Source organism: Panthera tigris, chromosome C1 (assembly GCF_018350195.1).
Source record: "Panthera tigris isolate Pti1 chromosome C1, P.tigris_Pti1_mat1.1, whole genome shotgun sequence".
Lineage (NCBI taxonomy): Eukaryota > Metazoa > Chordata > Mammalia > Carnivora > Felidae > Panthera > Panthera tigris.
The window spans coordinates 62,755,841-62,769,609 of NC_056667.1; the positions used below are offsets into that span (position 1 = coordinate 62,755,841).

Here is a 13,769-nt window from a genome sequence, read left to right on the forward strand (position 1 = left end):
TCCAAAAAACAATCTAGGTTTGCCATGATTATTAATTAACTCAGTATCAGTTCAAGGTTTTAAATTTTCTAAGGTTCGTAGAAATTATATAATTCCGGGGCGCCTGGGTGGCTCAGTCGGTTAAGTGGCCGACTTCGGCTTAGGTCATGATCTCGTGATCCTGAGTTCGAGCCCCGCGTCGCGCTCTGTGCTGACAGCTCAGAGCCTGGAGCCTGTTTCAGATTCTGTGTCTCCCTCTCGCTGACCCTCCCCTGTTCATGCTCTGTCTCTCTCTGTCTCAAAAATAAATAAAACATTACCAAAAAAAAAAAAAAATTAAAGAAATTATATAATTCCAATTTACAGTTGGAAAAAAATTTCATTTTTTATTTTGTTTGCTTCAATCTTGTTTCATTGTTGATTCAATTTAATGGAAGCCAAATTTACAATTTTAAAGATCTTAAAATTTATGTAGGAGTTAAGTTAGCCAATTTGATCAATAAACTAATATAAAAAGTTTAGGAAAGGGGCACCTGGATGGCTCAGTCCGTTAAGCATCCAACTTAGGCTCAGGTCATGATCTCAAGGCTCCACTCTCTGCTCATGAGTTTGAGCCCTGCTTCAGGCTCTGTGCTGACAGCTCAGAGCCTGGAGCCTGCTTTGGATTCTGTCTCCCTCTCTCTCTGCCCCTCCCCCGCTTGCGTGCACGCCCTCTTTCTTTCTCAAAAAATAAATAAACATTAAAAAAAATTTTTAAAAAAGAGTATGTTTTTGTCTCCCTCTCTCTACCTTTCAAAATAAATAAACTTTGAAAAAAGAATATGTTTTACTTAACCCAATATATCCAAATATGATTTTAGCAATTTACTTTTTAAATTGTTAATGAGATATTTTACTTTATTTTTCCTACTAAGTCTATGAAATAGGGTGTGCGTTTTATACTTTATAACATGTCTCAATTCAGATTCACTACATCTCAAGTGTCCCATTTAGTTATATTACACAGCACAGGCCTAGAGACAGAGATGAACTTGTTTTTTCAAAATTAGGGTTTTTGTTTATTTTTGTAACTATTTTTCTTTGGGGGGGGTATTTTTATTTTTTGAGGAGGTAAGATATACCAAATTTCAAAAGTACCAGCATATTCAGTGAAAAAGAAGCCTTCCTTAAATCCTGTCCCCAGTATCCTCCTCCTGTAGGCAACTGCTTTTAGAAATTCTGTGCATTTACAAATACATCCATATATTTTCCTACTTTGTTTTCCACACAAATAGTAGCACAACATACATAGCTTGGCACTTTGTTTTTGTTTTCACTTAATATATTTTAGAGATCTTTCCATAGCAATGTATGCAGAGCTTCCTCTCTTTAATGACTGCATAATGAATACAGTGTAGTTTATTTAACCTTTTGATGGTAATTAAGGTATTTGTAACCTTTTGCTAATAAAGACTGCTGCTATGAATATTCTTGCACATAGGTCACTTCATACCCAAAAGACTATTTGTAGGATAAGTATCTATAAATAGAATTGCTGAATGTAATTAAAAGAATTGCTAGAACTTATGCTTCCTACACAGATTTCCATTTTGCTGATCATTACACCCCTAGAACTTAGAATAATATTTGGCACATTCTAGACATCCAATAAATACTTGTTGAATGAATTTATAAAGTAGGAAGTGAGGCTTGTTCTTCATTTTTTCAGCAGTTATGGACTCAATCTGAATGTTACTTTTTGGATCTGATGCTTGCATTATTCTTACTTTGAGCATTGCTTTTCCCAGGAAGTGTGACCTCTCCCTCTCTTCCTTGGTTTCCTTCCCTCTACATCCCTCCCCGATCTGACTTAGAAGCAAAAGAAAGCTGGCGAAATCACATTAATATTTAGGGAAGACTTTTTAAGATAAAAAGTATTAGGGCTAGAGACAGTCATCACTTAATGGTAAAAGGCTCAACCCACCAGAAATATATGCTAAACTTACATGCATTTAATAAAGTAGCCTCAAACATACATGGGAGTATCAATGGAATTGCAGGGAGAAATAATGAAATCTACCATTATAGCAGATTCAACACTCTCAATTACTGATAGCCCATTATATTGATAGCCCACTGTGTCAGGAACTCTTCTCCAAATCGTTACTGAATGTAATAAATTGTAAGGGTATGGGGGCCAATATTTTCTAATGGGTGCTCAAAATGCCAAAGTATGAACGACCTAAGAAAGCACAAACGAAAACAGCTGCAATAACACCCCTAGCAAATCTGAATTTAGTGGAAACCTTGTGATAGGAACATGAGTGTTTCTTTTTCAAAAGTAATTTACAAAACTTTTCAACTGTTAGCACTTCCTGAAGAAGAGAAGGGAGTAGGCGAGTGAGTCGCATCCGGTACGAAGGCAAACAGGAGGGAAATGGGAACATTTATTTCATTAACATTTACTCAAAAAACGTTTATTGAATACTTACTACGTGCAAGAACTCTACCAATTACCAGCTACTTCAGCTCTTCAGAGTTCAAAGAACGTCAAAATCAAATGACTTCTTAAAAGTAATTCAGATATTTAAGTATTACTTAAAACTTTTAGACAAATCGAGATGTTTATGGGACGAAGAAACGGGCGCCAAAGAATTTGGGCTCAGGCAGCGAGGACAGCTATGAGCAGTCGGCGGGGTCCTAGAGCAGCCACGCAAAGGCTCCATCCTACAGGCACAAGTGTGGTCAGCTATGCTGGTGCTCAGAAGGGACCTAAGGGGCGCTTCTGCGCAGGCGCGTGCCGCCTAACTCTCCCCAGGAACCGACCGAAGTTCTCTTTTCGGTCTCAGACATGGTGAGTGAGGTTGTGTTTTGGGTTGGTGCTCGGGTGCAATCCAGGTGGAATGATACCGAGCGGCTCAGTTACCTTAGGGTATTTTCGCAAGTATTAGAGAATGGTTAGCTTGAGATACGGGCCTTGCAAGGTTTCTTTGGGGCTGGGAGAGGGTGAAGTATTACTCAGCATTTTCTGCAGATCTCGCGGGCTCAATTACGGCTTCTAATTTTATCTAGGCTTCTTCCTAAGAGGCAGGCCTCAAGGTCCGACGGCCCGATTTCTTAATCGTTCAAAAAGCCGCGCCAGTTGGTGGTTCCTGTTTACTTAATATTGTATGGTTCAAAATCTGTAGAGTCATTACTGGTATGCTCTCTTTGAAGATGTAAATTTTAGGTGGGATCTGGTGGAAATTCACTAAATTCTTTTTTGGTAATCTACGTCATGACCTACTTAACAATGAGGTAGTGCTGTCTCGATCACAATGAGCTAGGTCAGAAGTTCAGGAACTGGAGCAACGTCCTCATTTCCTGAGAGCTTGCTGCAAATGAAGAAACTAAGACTAAAAAGCTGGAAAAGATGAGGCTAAAGGAAATATTTCCTTGATAAATTGAATAATCTTTGGAGTGTGTAGAGGTGGCTCTGAAACCTGAATTTCTAGGATTAGTAAAATTTCATTAAAGAACTTAACTGCAAATTATACGCTAGGTATATATATATTTATGCTTCAGCTTGCTGCTACATGTAAACCTTCAGTTGCCCTGAATTGATAAGCTTGGATTTTCTGTGGTGTTTATTTTACTTAAAACTCTTAAGTGAACGGTAAGCAACAGCAGATACGGGTAATAATTTTTTGGGTCAATGATGAGCTGGCATGTATTCTGAATCCGAAGTTGATTATTACTACTTTAGCTCTAGAATTACTCTGAGACCTGAAAAATTACCCGAATCTTACCACGGCTTTAGTGCTTAACTGTTTTTGTGTGGCAAGATGAAATCAAAGTGAAAAATTCAAATGTATGTTGAATATACAAACTGGGGTCAAGTATTAAAATAAGAACAGTTATGAAATCACTGCTTTTTTGTTTTGAAAGGGCACACCGCAGAAGGATGTTACTATCAAATCAGATGCACCTGACACCCTATTGTTAGAGAAGCATGCAGATTATATTGCATCCTATGGCTCAAAGAAAGACGATTATGTATGTATATGATTTTACGTTGAAAATTTATTTTGAAGTGAATCTATAATGCATAAGCAGTCAGTAGGTCAGGAATGGCCCATGTTTCTTAAAAATGGTAACTCCTGTACGCCAAAGCACTGAAGATCCCTCTCTGAGGTGCATTCAGTGTGCCTTTGGACATCAGGTTGAGAGTACATCAGCATTAACGATGGTTCTTAGAAGATTTGGCAGACAAAATAGATTACCATCTGCCTAGATTTGTAAGAGGTTTGAGGTACAAAAGAGATTTGTACTTTGTGGGTATTACTTTCAAGGTCAGTGATGTGTTGGCATGTATTACCTGAGTATATGGCTGATGTGTAATAATACTTTAGCTCTAGAATTACGCTGAGACCTTGAAAAAGTCCTTACCCTAAGTTTCAAAACCTTGAATAGTTTTCCTCCCTGGGACAATCTCAGAAACGTTGAGTAACATACAACTCAAAGTAAATATTTTTCCTAGTAGTATCCAGACAACAATTGAATTGACCATCTTGGCTAGTTTTGATGAATTTGTGACTTAAGTTCTCATAACCTCATTATGGAGTTGTTAAGGGCCATGTTTATCTTTTCCCTGGATGACTCAAGGATTAAGTCTTAACTTATCCCTGCCTTTTTAATCTAGTGCTTACCAACCTATTATTTAAACCCTGAATTTGGGTTCACAGCAAACTAAGACCACTCACCTGATTCAAAATTTTAGTATGTAATAACATCGGTGGACTCTCTACCAGTTTTTATTTTTCTTTGATGAGCTGTTGTTGGCTACTTTATCTTTTGCATGCTTTGGCCATTTTGGTTTTCAAGTAGTTGTATCAGTAACTAATAGGTAATAGATGGGCTTTGTACATATTCCATATATCAATAGGATAGATGTCTAATAAATAACGATATTAAGTACTCTGAAAGAAATATTTTCCCCAAACTTGAAAATGGTTGGTATGTTTTTCACTTCTACTTCTGGTTGGCTCTTAGGAGAGATTGAAGTCCTGTTTGTATTGTCAGTCACAGGTGAATTTATCATATGCCTCTCAGATACTGTCCCCCCACCAAATTTGAGAGGCACAAATTTAAAATCAATACTGATGATGTTAGGATCAACTGAATTAAACAGTATGTGTGGTTAGTTAGCTTTGTATGTTCCATCACTTTTACCCTGCATCAGTTCAAACTGGCACATTAAAGTCATTGTGTATTTTAGGAATACTGTATGTCTGAGTATTTGAGAATGAGTGGTATCTATTGGGGTCTGACTGTAATGGATCTCATGGGACAACTACATCGGATGAATAGAGAAGAAATTCTGATGTTTATTAAGTCCTGTCAACACGAGTGTGGTGGAATAAGTGCTAGTATTGGACATGATCCTCATCTTTTGTACACTCTAAGTGCTGTCCAGGTAAATATTTATTAAAATTTAACAGTCTTGGCAGTGTATTTTCTTACTTGAGAACGCAAAAATTGGATATTAGGAGTATGACAAAATTGATGTCTATGTCAAACAAGTTTCTCTTTTCAAATGAAGCCTGTATTCTACAAGGTCAATGATGTGATGGCATGTATTAGCTGAATCCAAAGTTGATGTAAATAGTAAAATTCCACTGAGACCTTGAATGATAAAATGTTTGTCTTTGTTATATGTAAATAATTTGAAAATCTCCAGGTAGAGTTAAATGTTGATTTCCATATTAGTGAAAATGCACAATTAGGGGTTTAAATAGTTAGTATATTTAAAGGTCTTAGAATGCTAAGGTATAGTTTGTGTGTAGGGGATGAATGCTTTATGTTACCAATTTGGGTTTGTTGATAAAGCCTGTGGCATAATAGAAGATAGCCTGCAGATTTGCAGTATGCATAGACAAAAGGACATGTTTGCTTAACAATTTAAAGTGTCATTGAGGAAAACATCAGAACAAACTTAGCAGTGTTGAAGAGGTATTTACTTAACATGTCTTGTTTTTGTTACAGATTCTTACTCTGTATGATAGTATTAATGTTATTGATGTAAATAAAGTTGTGGAATATGTTCAGAGTCTACAGAAAGAAGATGGTTCTTTTGCTGGAGATATATGGGGTAATGTCATTCTAAGCCATGCTACCCAAAATAACCAATTTTAAATTCTGTTTTGGTGTTGATTGTAGTGATAAACTTTGTTGAAAAATTTTAAGTACAATGAATTGGAGACTTTGCTAATAATTATAAGGAGATTTTTAAGTTTTTGATCTTTTCAGGTCCCACTAAGCAGCTGGTCTAACTGAAGTTAAATGGTCTGCTGGAAGTTCCAGCATGCACTGTGTAGTTATATCAGCATACAGGAGAACTGGAACAGAGGGGGCCAGTCTAAAAGATGAGGTAGGTGAAATTTTTTTCCCCAGTATTTGGTGACTTTGTAAAGTTTTTTTCAAACTATTTACTGGCAAGGGAAAAATAGTCAAAAAACTTTACAAACTTACTGGATATTTGAGTGGAGGGAGGGAATAGTACATAGTACTATATTTGATAAATGTAGATAATCTCTGCTTTAGGGCTGAATACAGTGCAGGCCGGAGAGACCAGCTGCTTCATGGGATGTGAAAATACACTTTTATATAATAGGGTAAGTTCATTGTCATTATTAGAAATTGAATAGTCCTTTTGGTTCTGTGTTCGTTATCTTCCCTTTCTGGGCATTCTAAGCAACTTCAGATAAATTGCTGTATTTTTGACAAAACTATTTTCTAGTTACTGGTTTCCTCAGAAGTGATTTTGCTTCAGATTTAGCTTTCCTCCTAGTGCCCAAAAAGTAAATATTAAGCTTGAACTCTTGGAAATTTAACCGTGCAGTTTGTTAGTTAACCTGCATTATATATTAGGGTCAGGTTCCTCTGGTAGCACTTATGTTTTGATTTGATTCCATTTTCTTTTAGGAGAAATTGATACAAGATTCTCTTTTTGTGCGGTGGCAACTTTGGCCCTGTTGGTAAGTTTTGAATATTGTATTGGAATAATTAAGTGCCCATGATTATTCTGGAATCTAATAGGCTTATTTTTTTCTGTTTGTAGGGGAAGTTAGATGCTATTAATGTGGAAAAGGCAATTGAATTTGTTTTATCGTGTATGAACTTTGATGGTGGATTTGGTTGCAGGCCAGGTTCTGAATCCCATGCTGGACAGGTAATTTATTAATGTGGATTAAAATTGTCAACTTTGAAGGGATAACTAGTGTGGTAAACTGCTAAAATATTAATGGCAGTTTGTGTCTGTTGAATGTGAATGAAGTTAACTTAAATATACTATAATGTGGGATTTTACATAAGAATTGCTTAAATGCAGATAAAGGAAGGCATTTTTACAGTAGTATGTTCTAGCATCCTGTTCCCCACCTCTCCTGAACACCTATTTGCTTGTGCCAGAGAGGCTAATTGTGTTTGTAAAGAGTATTTGTACTGTTGCACATTGTATCTGTAAATAGTTGTCAAATAAAACTTGCTTTTTAGGGGCACCTAGCTAGCTCTCTGTCCATAGAGCATGTGACTTGTGATCATGGAGTTGTGAGTTTGAGCCCCATGTTGGGTATAGAGATTACTTAAAAATAAATCTTGGGGAAAAAAATTGGCTTTTAGCCATGAAAAAATTTTGACAATAGTATTTCATTACAGAATTGGATCCTAGAATTAGTATGTTTGGATTTGTTCAGGTAGTTAGGTGATATTTACATGTTTGCAATTCTAACTTTTTAATAGAAACCAAGTGTTTAGACATAAATTGGCTTTTTACTTGAGTAGTTTTTATCATTATTACTATTGAAAAATTATTATATACATGTACTTTATGTCTGTAATTTTAGATCTATTGTTGCACAGGATTTCTGGCTATTACTAGCCAGTTGCATCAAGTAAATTCTGATTTACTCGGTTGGTGGCTTTGTGAACGACAGTTACCATCAGGTGGACTCAATGGAAGGCCAGAGAAGGTATAGTTTCATCAGATATACTGTGTTCTAGTAGCTTTATTATTATAGCTTTTTGTAAATTGTTAATGAGCTTGTTTTTCCACCCCCATTGAAAATTTTCAGTTGTACATCCTAAAAAAATGGCCTTGGCAAAAAATTAGAGTTGAGATACTTATTAAGGTATCCATTTAAAAGACTCTTGAAGAAAAGATGTGTATGCTACTTTCTGATGCTGTCTTCAGTCTTCCCTATCCTGAAGTAGAATCTGGAGTAGAATCTGAGGGAAAACAAAAAAAATGGCAAATAACTCTTAGCTTTAAAGTATATTTGTATTTAGACTTAGTATATGAATTCTTAAAGGGTCTTTTTCCCTGTCCTGAAGGCCTTGTATTTTCCAGGGATAGAAATGTAGCTATTTCTTTAAACTTTTAGTTCTAGACCTATACCAAGGAAAAGCAGTCATGCGTTAAAAGTTTTGTTTGTATCTGGGACCCAAAGAGGGCTATTGTGTTTAAATTCTTTTAATGTTTATTTTGGGGGGTGGGGTGGGGAGGCTACAAGAGAGGGGGAGACACAGAATCCGAAGCAGGCTCCATCCAGGCTCTGAGCTGTCAGCACAGAGCCTGATATTGGGCTCGAAATCACGAACTCTGAGATTGTGACTTAAGCTGAAGTTGGACACTTAACTGAGCCACCTAGGTGCCCCCCGCCTCCCCCCAAGGAGGGCTATTAAGTGAACACCTGTATCTTGTGTAGAAATCGCCATGTCTACTTACTGGGTGAAAGGACAAATAACTTAGAAAATCAATGATTTTTAAAAATTCTGCTAAAAGCTTTCATTTAAAACCTTTATTAAATTTTTTTAAAGAAAAACCCAATTTTTGACATTTTGATTTGGAGGGAAGGGAATCCAGCTTTCCTTCATAGTTTGCATTTCTCTTTAGTTATCACACATTCTCTAAATTGGGTCTGGAAGGGCCAGATAGTAAATGTTTTTAGCATTGTGGGACATACAGTCTTATTGCAACTACGTAATTATCCTGAAGAGCAGATTGTAAGACTTGTATTATAAAAACCGTTTATGCATATAAAATCTTTTGGGGTGCTTGCATGGCTCATTTGGTTAAGCATCCAACTTCAGCTCTGGTCATGATCTCATAGTTCATGGGGTCAAACCCCACGTAGGGATCTGCTAATAGTGCAGAGCCTGCTTGGGATTCTCTCTCTTCCTCCTTCTTTCCCTTTCCCTCTCCTTTTCTGACTCGTGCTTTCTCTCTCAAAAATAAATAATAAAGCTTAAAAAAACAAAACATTGTCTAGATAATGACTCAAAGACTGTAGCTAGCTGGATTTTTGACCAAAAATAATAAGGCATGGTGGTGCTTTTGTCTAGATCACTGTATTTTTGTTAAGCTTTGCTTGCTCAACATTTATGAATAAGGTAAGGGGTAGGGAAGTATCCATAGGTGGTTTCTAGCTAGTTAAGGTCCAGTGAAAAACCTGGATAATCTTGGACAATTAGAAAATGGGTCAGGGTGGGGATTGCCAGGAATCTACACTTAGTGTAGGAGAGCTTTTAATACACCTATGAATCACCCATTGATTTTGTTGAAATGATTCTTCAATTGAAGGTGAGATGTTCTGCGTTTTTTAAACCCAAGTGACCTATATTTTGAGGAGCTAGGCTTTAGACTGTCTTTAAGCAGGTATATCATAACATTAGCATAAGGGGCATTCTTTGCATATAAAATAGAGGTACAGGTATAGTTTTCACTGAGTAACAAAGCTCTGAAGCTTTTAGCATGGGTATCTGTGGATTGAAATGTTTGTTTTCCAGTGATTATCTTTAATTCTAGAGATTATCTTTAATTCTAATCCTCCCCCACCCCATGTTTGGACTAGAGAATAAAATTGTGGCAATTCTCTTGTGGCTTTTTTTTTTTCTCCTAGTTACCAGATGTATGCTATTCATGGTGGGTGTTGGCTTCCCTAAAGATAATTGGAAGGCTTCATTGGATTGATAGAGAGAAACTGCGAAGTTTCATTTTAGCATGTCAAGATGAAGAAACAGGAGGATTTGCAGATCGACCAGGAGATATGGCAAGTATATTTCTGACATCTTGTTAGTTACATTTTCAGTGTTGCTTTGAGTTACTTTTATGTTTCCAGGCATTTCCAGGCATGGAAATGGGATAGTATGCAAAGTAGGATACCCTTCTGATAATTTTAATTTGAGAACAGATGATATAAAACAAGTGTACAGAAATTTCTTATCACTTGTCAAGAAAAGTAGTGTATGGTAAAGGTCCTGTGTTAAAAACAGAATTTGAAGCCATCATTTTTATTTTATACATACATATTTTAATTTTTTTTTTTTTTTGATGTTTATTTGTTTATGAGAGGGAGAGGGAGACACAACAATCCCAGCCAGGCTCCAGGCTCTGAGCTGTCAGCACGGAGCCCAACATGGGGCTCAAACTCCCCAGCCGTGAGATATGACCTGAGCTGAAGTTGGACATTTAACTGAGCCACCCAGGCACCCCCATCACTTTTATTTTAGAAGAATTAAGCATTTATTAAAGTAAAATACAATGGGATCCAGTATAACTTGTTCAGAAGTAGAGTTTCAGAAGTTTTCATTTGTAATACTTTATAAATTCTTATTTTTTAAATAGGTGGATCCTTTTCATACTTTATTTGGAATTGCTGGATTGTCACTTTTGGGAGAAGAACAGATCAAACCTGTTAGTCCTGTTTTCTGCATGCCTGAAGAAGTACTTCGGAGAGTGAATGTCCAGCCTGAACTAGTGAGCTAGACAGTGAGACATTGCTTAGTATAGTTTTGCTATCTTAACAAAAGTGCTTATCAAACTTAATGTGCTTAAAGTGCTTATCAGACTTAAAAGCTGTGTTACTATTTTGTATATGAATATTAATTATGTACTTATACATAATGTAAAATAAAGATCTTTATTGTATCAGCTTTAGATTACCTTCTGCAATGCTATTATTCTGAGTACAATTATTTGTTTCTGCTCCAGTGTATTTATTTGTATGTTTCCTTAACAGCAAGCTCAGTTTAAAGAACTATTTAAAGAAGTATTGTGTTCTACTTGATTTTTTCCATGTGCTTCTTTCATGTTATATAATAATGGCTAAAGTAAATTGGTCTATGTCAATGAGAATGTGAATATTAATAAAAATTGATAAACCCATCCATATATGAATTAAAAGATGCACAAGAATAAATGGCTTTTGAAATTTGGGACTGTTTCATAAGTTTATGGCTACTCTGAATTGGTCACAAAGTAATTTAGGTAAATGGTGCATTTCACCATCTTAGAGTAGGATTGCAATTTGAATATACTTTACTCTTATTTTTTATGATTTTATGTCACAGTGCCAGCTATTCCCAAGGAATTGTTGGCCTTCAAGGAAATGGAAGTTGATAGTTGCCACAATATTTTTTGAACCTGTATTTTCAGAAGCACACATGAGTATTCTCTGTGAGTTTTACATTCTTGGTGAAAATGAAATACGGAAGTTGAAATTTTCTCAAGCATGTTGGCAATATTCTATATTAATAGTCCTTTTAAGAATAAGGATTAGTGGGGTTCCTGGCTGGCTCAGTCGGTAGAGCATGGCACTCTTGTGAGTTCAAGCCCCACGTTGGAGGTAGAGTGAATAGTGATGGTTCACTTAGACCTCATTCACCAATGTCCATTTTAACATTTTGAAGAAAAGGTGCTTAACATGAGATTGTTGAAATTATTTTGACAGTTAACTAATTTGAAGAGTTTAGGATGAATTGCCACTATTTTGATTCTTAAACTTTGGATAGAACATAATCTCATTTAAATGGTGTCATTGGAACTGGGTGAACTAGGCTGTAAACACCTGATTTATTGAGGTAACAGCTGCCTGAAATCAGTTTTTACATAATGTTGCATTAGTTTCAGGTGTACAGCAGTGACGTCACAAGTGTACTTAAACGCTATGTTTAGTAATATTTAAATGTTTTTCACGTTTATTTTTGAGAGCACCAGCAGGGGAGGGGCAGAGAAGACGGAGACAAGGAATCTGAGGCAGGCTCCAGGCTCTGAGCTGTAAGCACTGAGCCACCCAGGTGCCCATTTAGTAATGTTTTTAAGTATCTTCTAATAGTATCCAGGGTATTTTCTCAATCCTAGCTTCTCTATGAAGTTGGTACTGCTATTTCCATAGTCAAGAAAAGTAAAAGGCCCTGAAAGTCATTTGTTGCAAAGCTAGAGCTTGGATTTGTATAGTCTGTTCTTAACTAATTCATACCCACAGTATGAAAAATAGAGAACTGTGGGAGAGAGCTCATCTTTTTTGACCTGGTTCTTAGGGCACTGTGTATATAGTTCTGTGCTTAATGGGTGAAGGGCAATCTTGTGATAACAGCCTTGTGGATACTAAAGCTGTAGGAGGTTCGTGGCACTTTTCCGTGTTTTGCTATAGAAGCAATGTTAGGCTGAAAACTGAATTTGTCTCCACCAGCAGGCGTTGAGTGTCCAGTGAGGGAGAGTTTGTAAATTTAAAAAGAATTTCAAAAGCGTATTTGAGGGTATGTGGGAAATGTTAAAATTAAAAAGCACCAAACCCCTTTGGTAAAATAGAGTGCTGTGGTAACTAACAATGGGGCTACCATATTGGATGGACATCGATGGGCTCTGAAGAATTTGGTTCAGCCGAGTTGTGCCTCATTAAGCTCAAAGCCACAAAGCCAAATCCTGGGAGAGGTGGAGGCACTGGACACCGGTGTGGGTAGGATCCAGGTGTGGATGGGGGAAGTTGGGGTCGGTGCGCCTGCGCGCTGGAGCTCTGTGCGTCTGCGCACCGGGCTCCAGCCCTGTTCTTTGACGCTTCCGTACTTCGGGGCGGTGACGCAGCTCAGAAACCCCAACCTTCTGTCTGGAAAGATTCCTGAGGATGCTGAGGCCTGAGGTCTCGTCAACCTCGTCTTCTGCCCCTGCGGCCTCCCCCGCATTGGGAAAGGCTAGAATTCAGAGTCGTCGCTATAATATCGGACTCCAGGAGACTCCTCAGAGCCGCCCTTCAGCGCAGGCCTCCATGTCCACACCTCCGGGCACGTCTGGAGCCGCCGGCGACCAGAGCAGCAGCAGCAGCAGCAGCAGCAGCAGTGTCCATGGCCACCCGCCCCGCACCCGACCAGCCCAAGGCAAGGAGTGGTTGGGTGGAGTCACCTGTCAGCCGGAGGTCTGCAGCATCTGGAGGTTCAGGGGGCGGGGGTGGACGATTACCACAGAGAAGGTTCCGTTAGGATTTGGTTGGAGGATGAGAATGGGGTGCTCTAGGAATTTGCTGGGTCTGAGTGACTGGACTTGGCAAATTGGTTTTATTACAAGGTCGCAATGGTAAATGGCTCAGTTCTGAGGAAGACTGAAATAACTTAGGGTGTACTTTGGGCATATGCCCCAAGTATATGACAAATGGGAGAATTTGTGCAAGAGTTTGGTGATAGCAATGCTAAACCGCTTGGCTCCTAAACTAGGATAGGACGAAAATAGATTTTTTTTTTTAATTTAATGTTTATTTATTTTTGAGAGAGAGAGAGAGCACAAACAGGGGAGAGACAGAGAGAGAGGGAGACACAGAATCCGAAGCTGAGCTGTCCGCACAGAGCCCGACGCAGAGCCCTACCCGGAGCTCGAGCCTAAGAACCGCGAGACCATGACCTGAGCTGAAGTCGGAGGCTTACTTAACCAACTGAGCCACCCAGGCGCCCTGAAAATAGATTAAATTTAGCGTTTCATCTAATTCAGTTGAATAATATGTTTA

General features: G+C 37.9%; 2 protein-coding genes, 1 long non-coding RNA gene and 3 other non-coding genes across 7 annotated transcripts in view; 5 read left to right on the forward strand and 1 right to left on the reverse strand.

Annotated features, from left to right (window-relative positions):
* LOC122241450 overlaps positions 1 to 3,215 on the reverse strand; it is a 35,790-nt gene extending 32,575 nt beyond the window's left edge. The window contains exon 1 of the long non-coding RNA XR_006221596.1: positions 2,451 to 3,215. This is a non-coding gene — a long non-coding RNA (uncharacterized LOC122241450). The remainder of the gene's footprint in view (positions 1 to 2,450) is intronic.
* RABGGTB (Rab geranylgeranyltransferase subunit beta) lies at positions 2,580 to 11,211 on the forward strand. The gene is given in 10 exon segments (XM_007079238.3): positions 2,580 to 2,766; positions 2,769 to 2,812; positions 3,886 to 3,993; positions 5,216 to 5,413; positions 5,983 to 6,088; positions 6,922 to 6,974; positions 7,058 to 7,168; positions 7,842 to 7,967; positions 9,897 to 10,046; positions 10,622 to 11,211. Coding segments are annotated over 10 exon segments (1,224 nt in total). The 3' UTR covers positions 10,763 to 11,211.
* Positions 3,648 to 3,726, forward strand: LOC122241749. Its single transcript, XR_006221972.1, has one exon. It is a non-coding gene; the product is annotated as a small nucleolar RNA SNORD45 (small nucleolar RNA).
* On the forward strand, positions 4,289 to 4,372 carry LOC122241750. The gene has a single exon (XR_006221973.1). It is a non-coding gene; the product is annotated as a small nucleolar RNA SNORD45 (small nucleolar RNA).
* Positions 5,554 to 5,625, forward strand: LOC122241751. Its single transcript, XR_006221974.1, has one exon. It is a non-coding gene; the product is annotated as a small nucleolar RNA SNORD45 (small nucleolar RNA).
* An 805-nt stretch (positions 11,212 to 12,016) lies between the features above and the next one.
* Positions 12,017 to 13,769, forward strand: part of MSH4 (mutS homolog 4) — an 88,526-nt gene continuing 86,773 nt past the window's right edge. For both annotated transcript variants that reach the window (XM_007079236.2, XM_042997602.1), the window contains exon 1: positions 12,017 to 13,149. In XM_007079236.2, the coding sequence (XP_007079298.2) occupies positions 12,900 to 13,149 (250 nt within the window). In that variant the 5' untranslated portion in view covers positions 12,017 to 12,899. The remainder of the gene's footprint in view (positions 13,150 to 13,769) is intronic.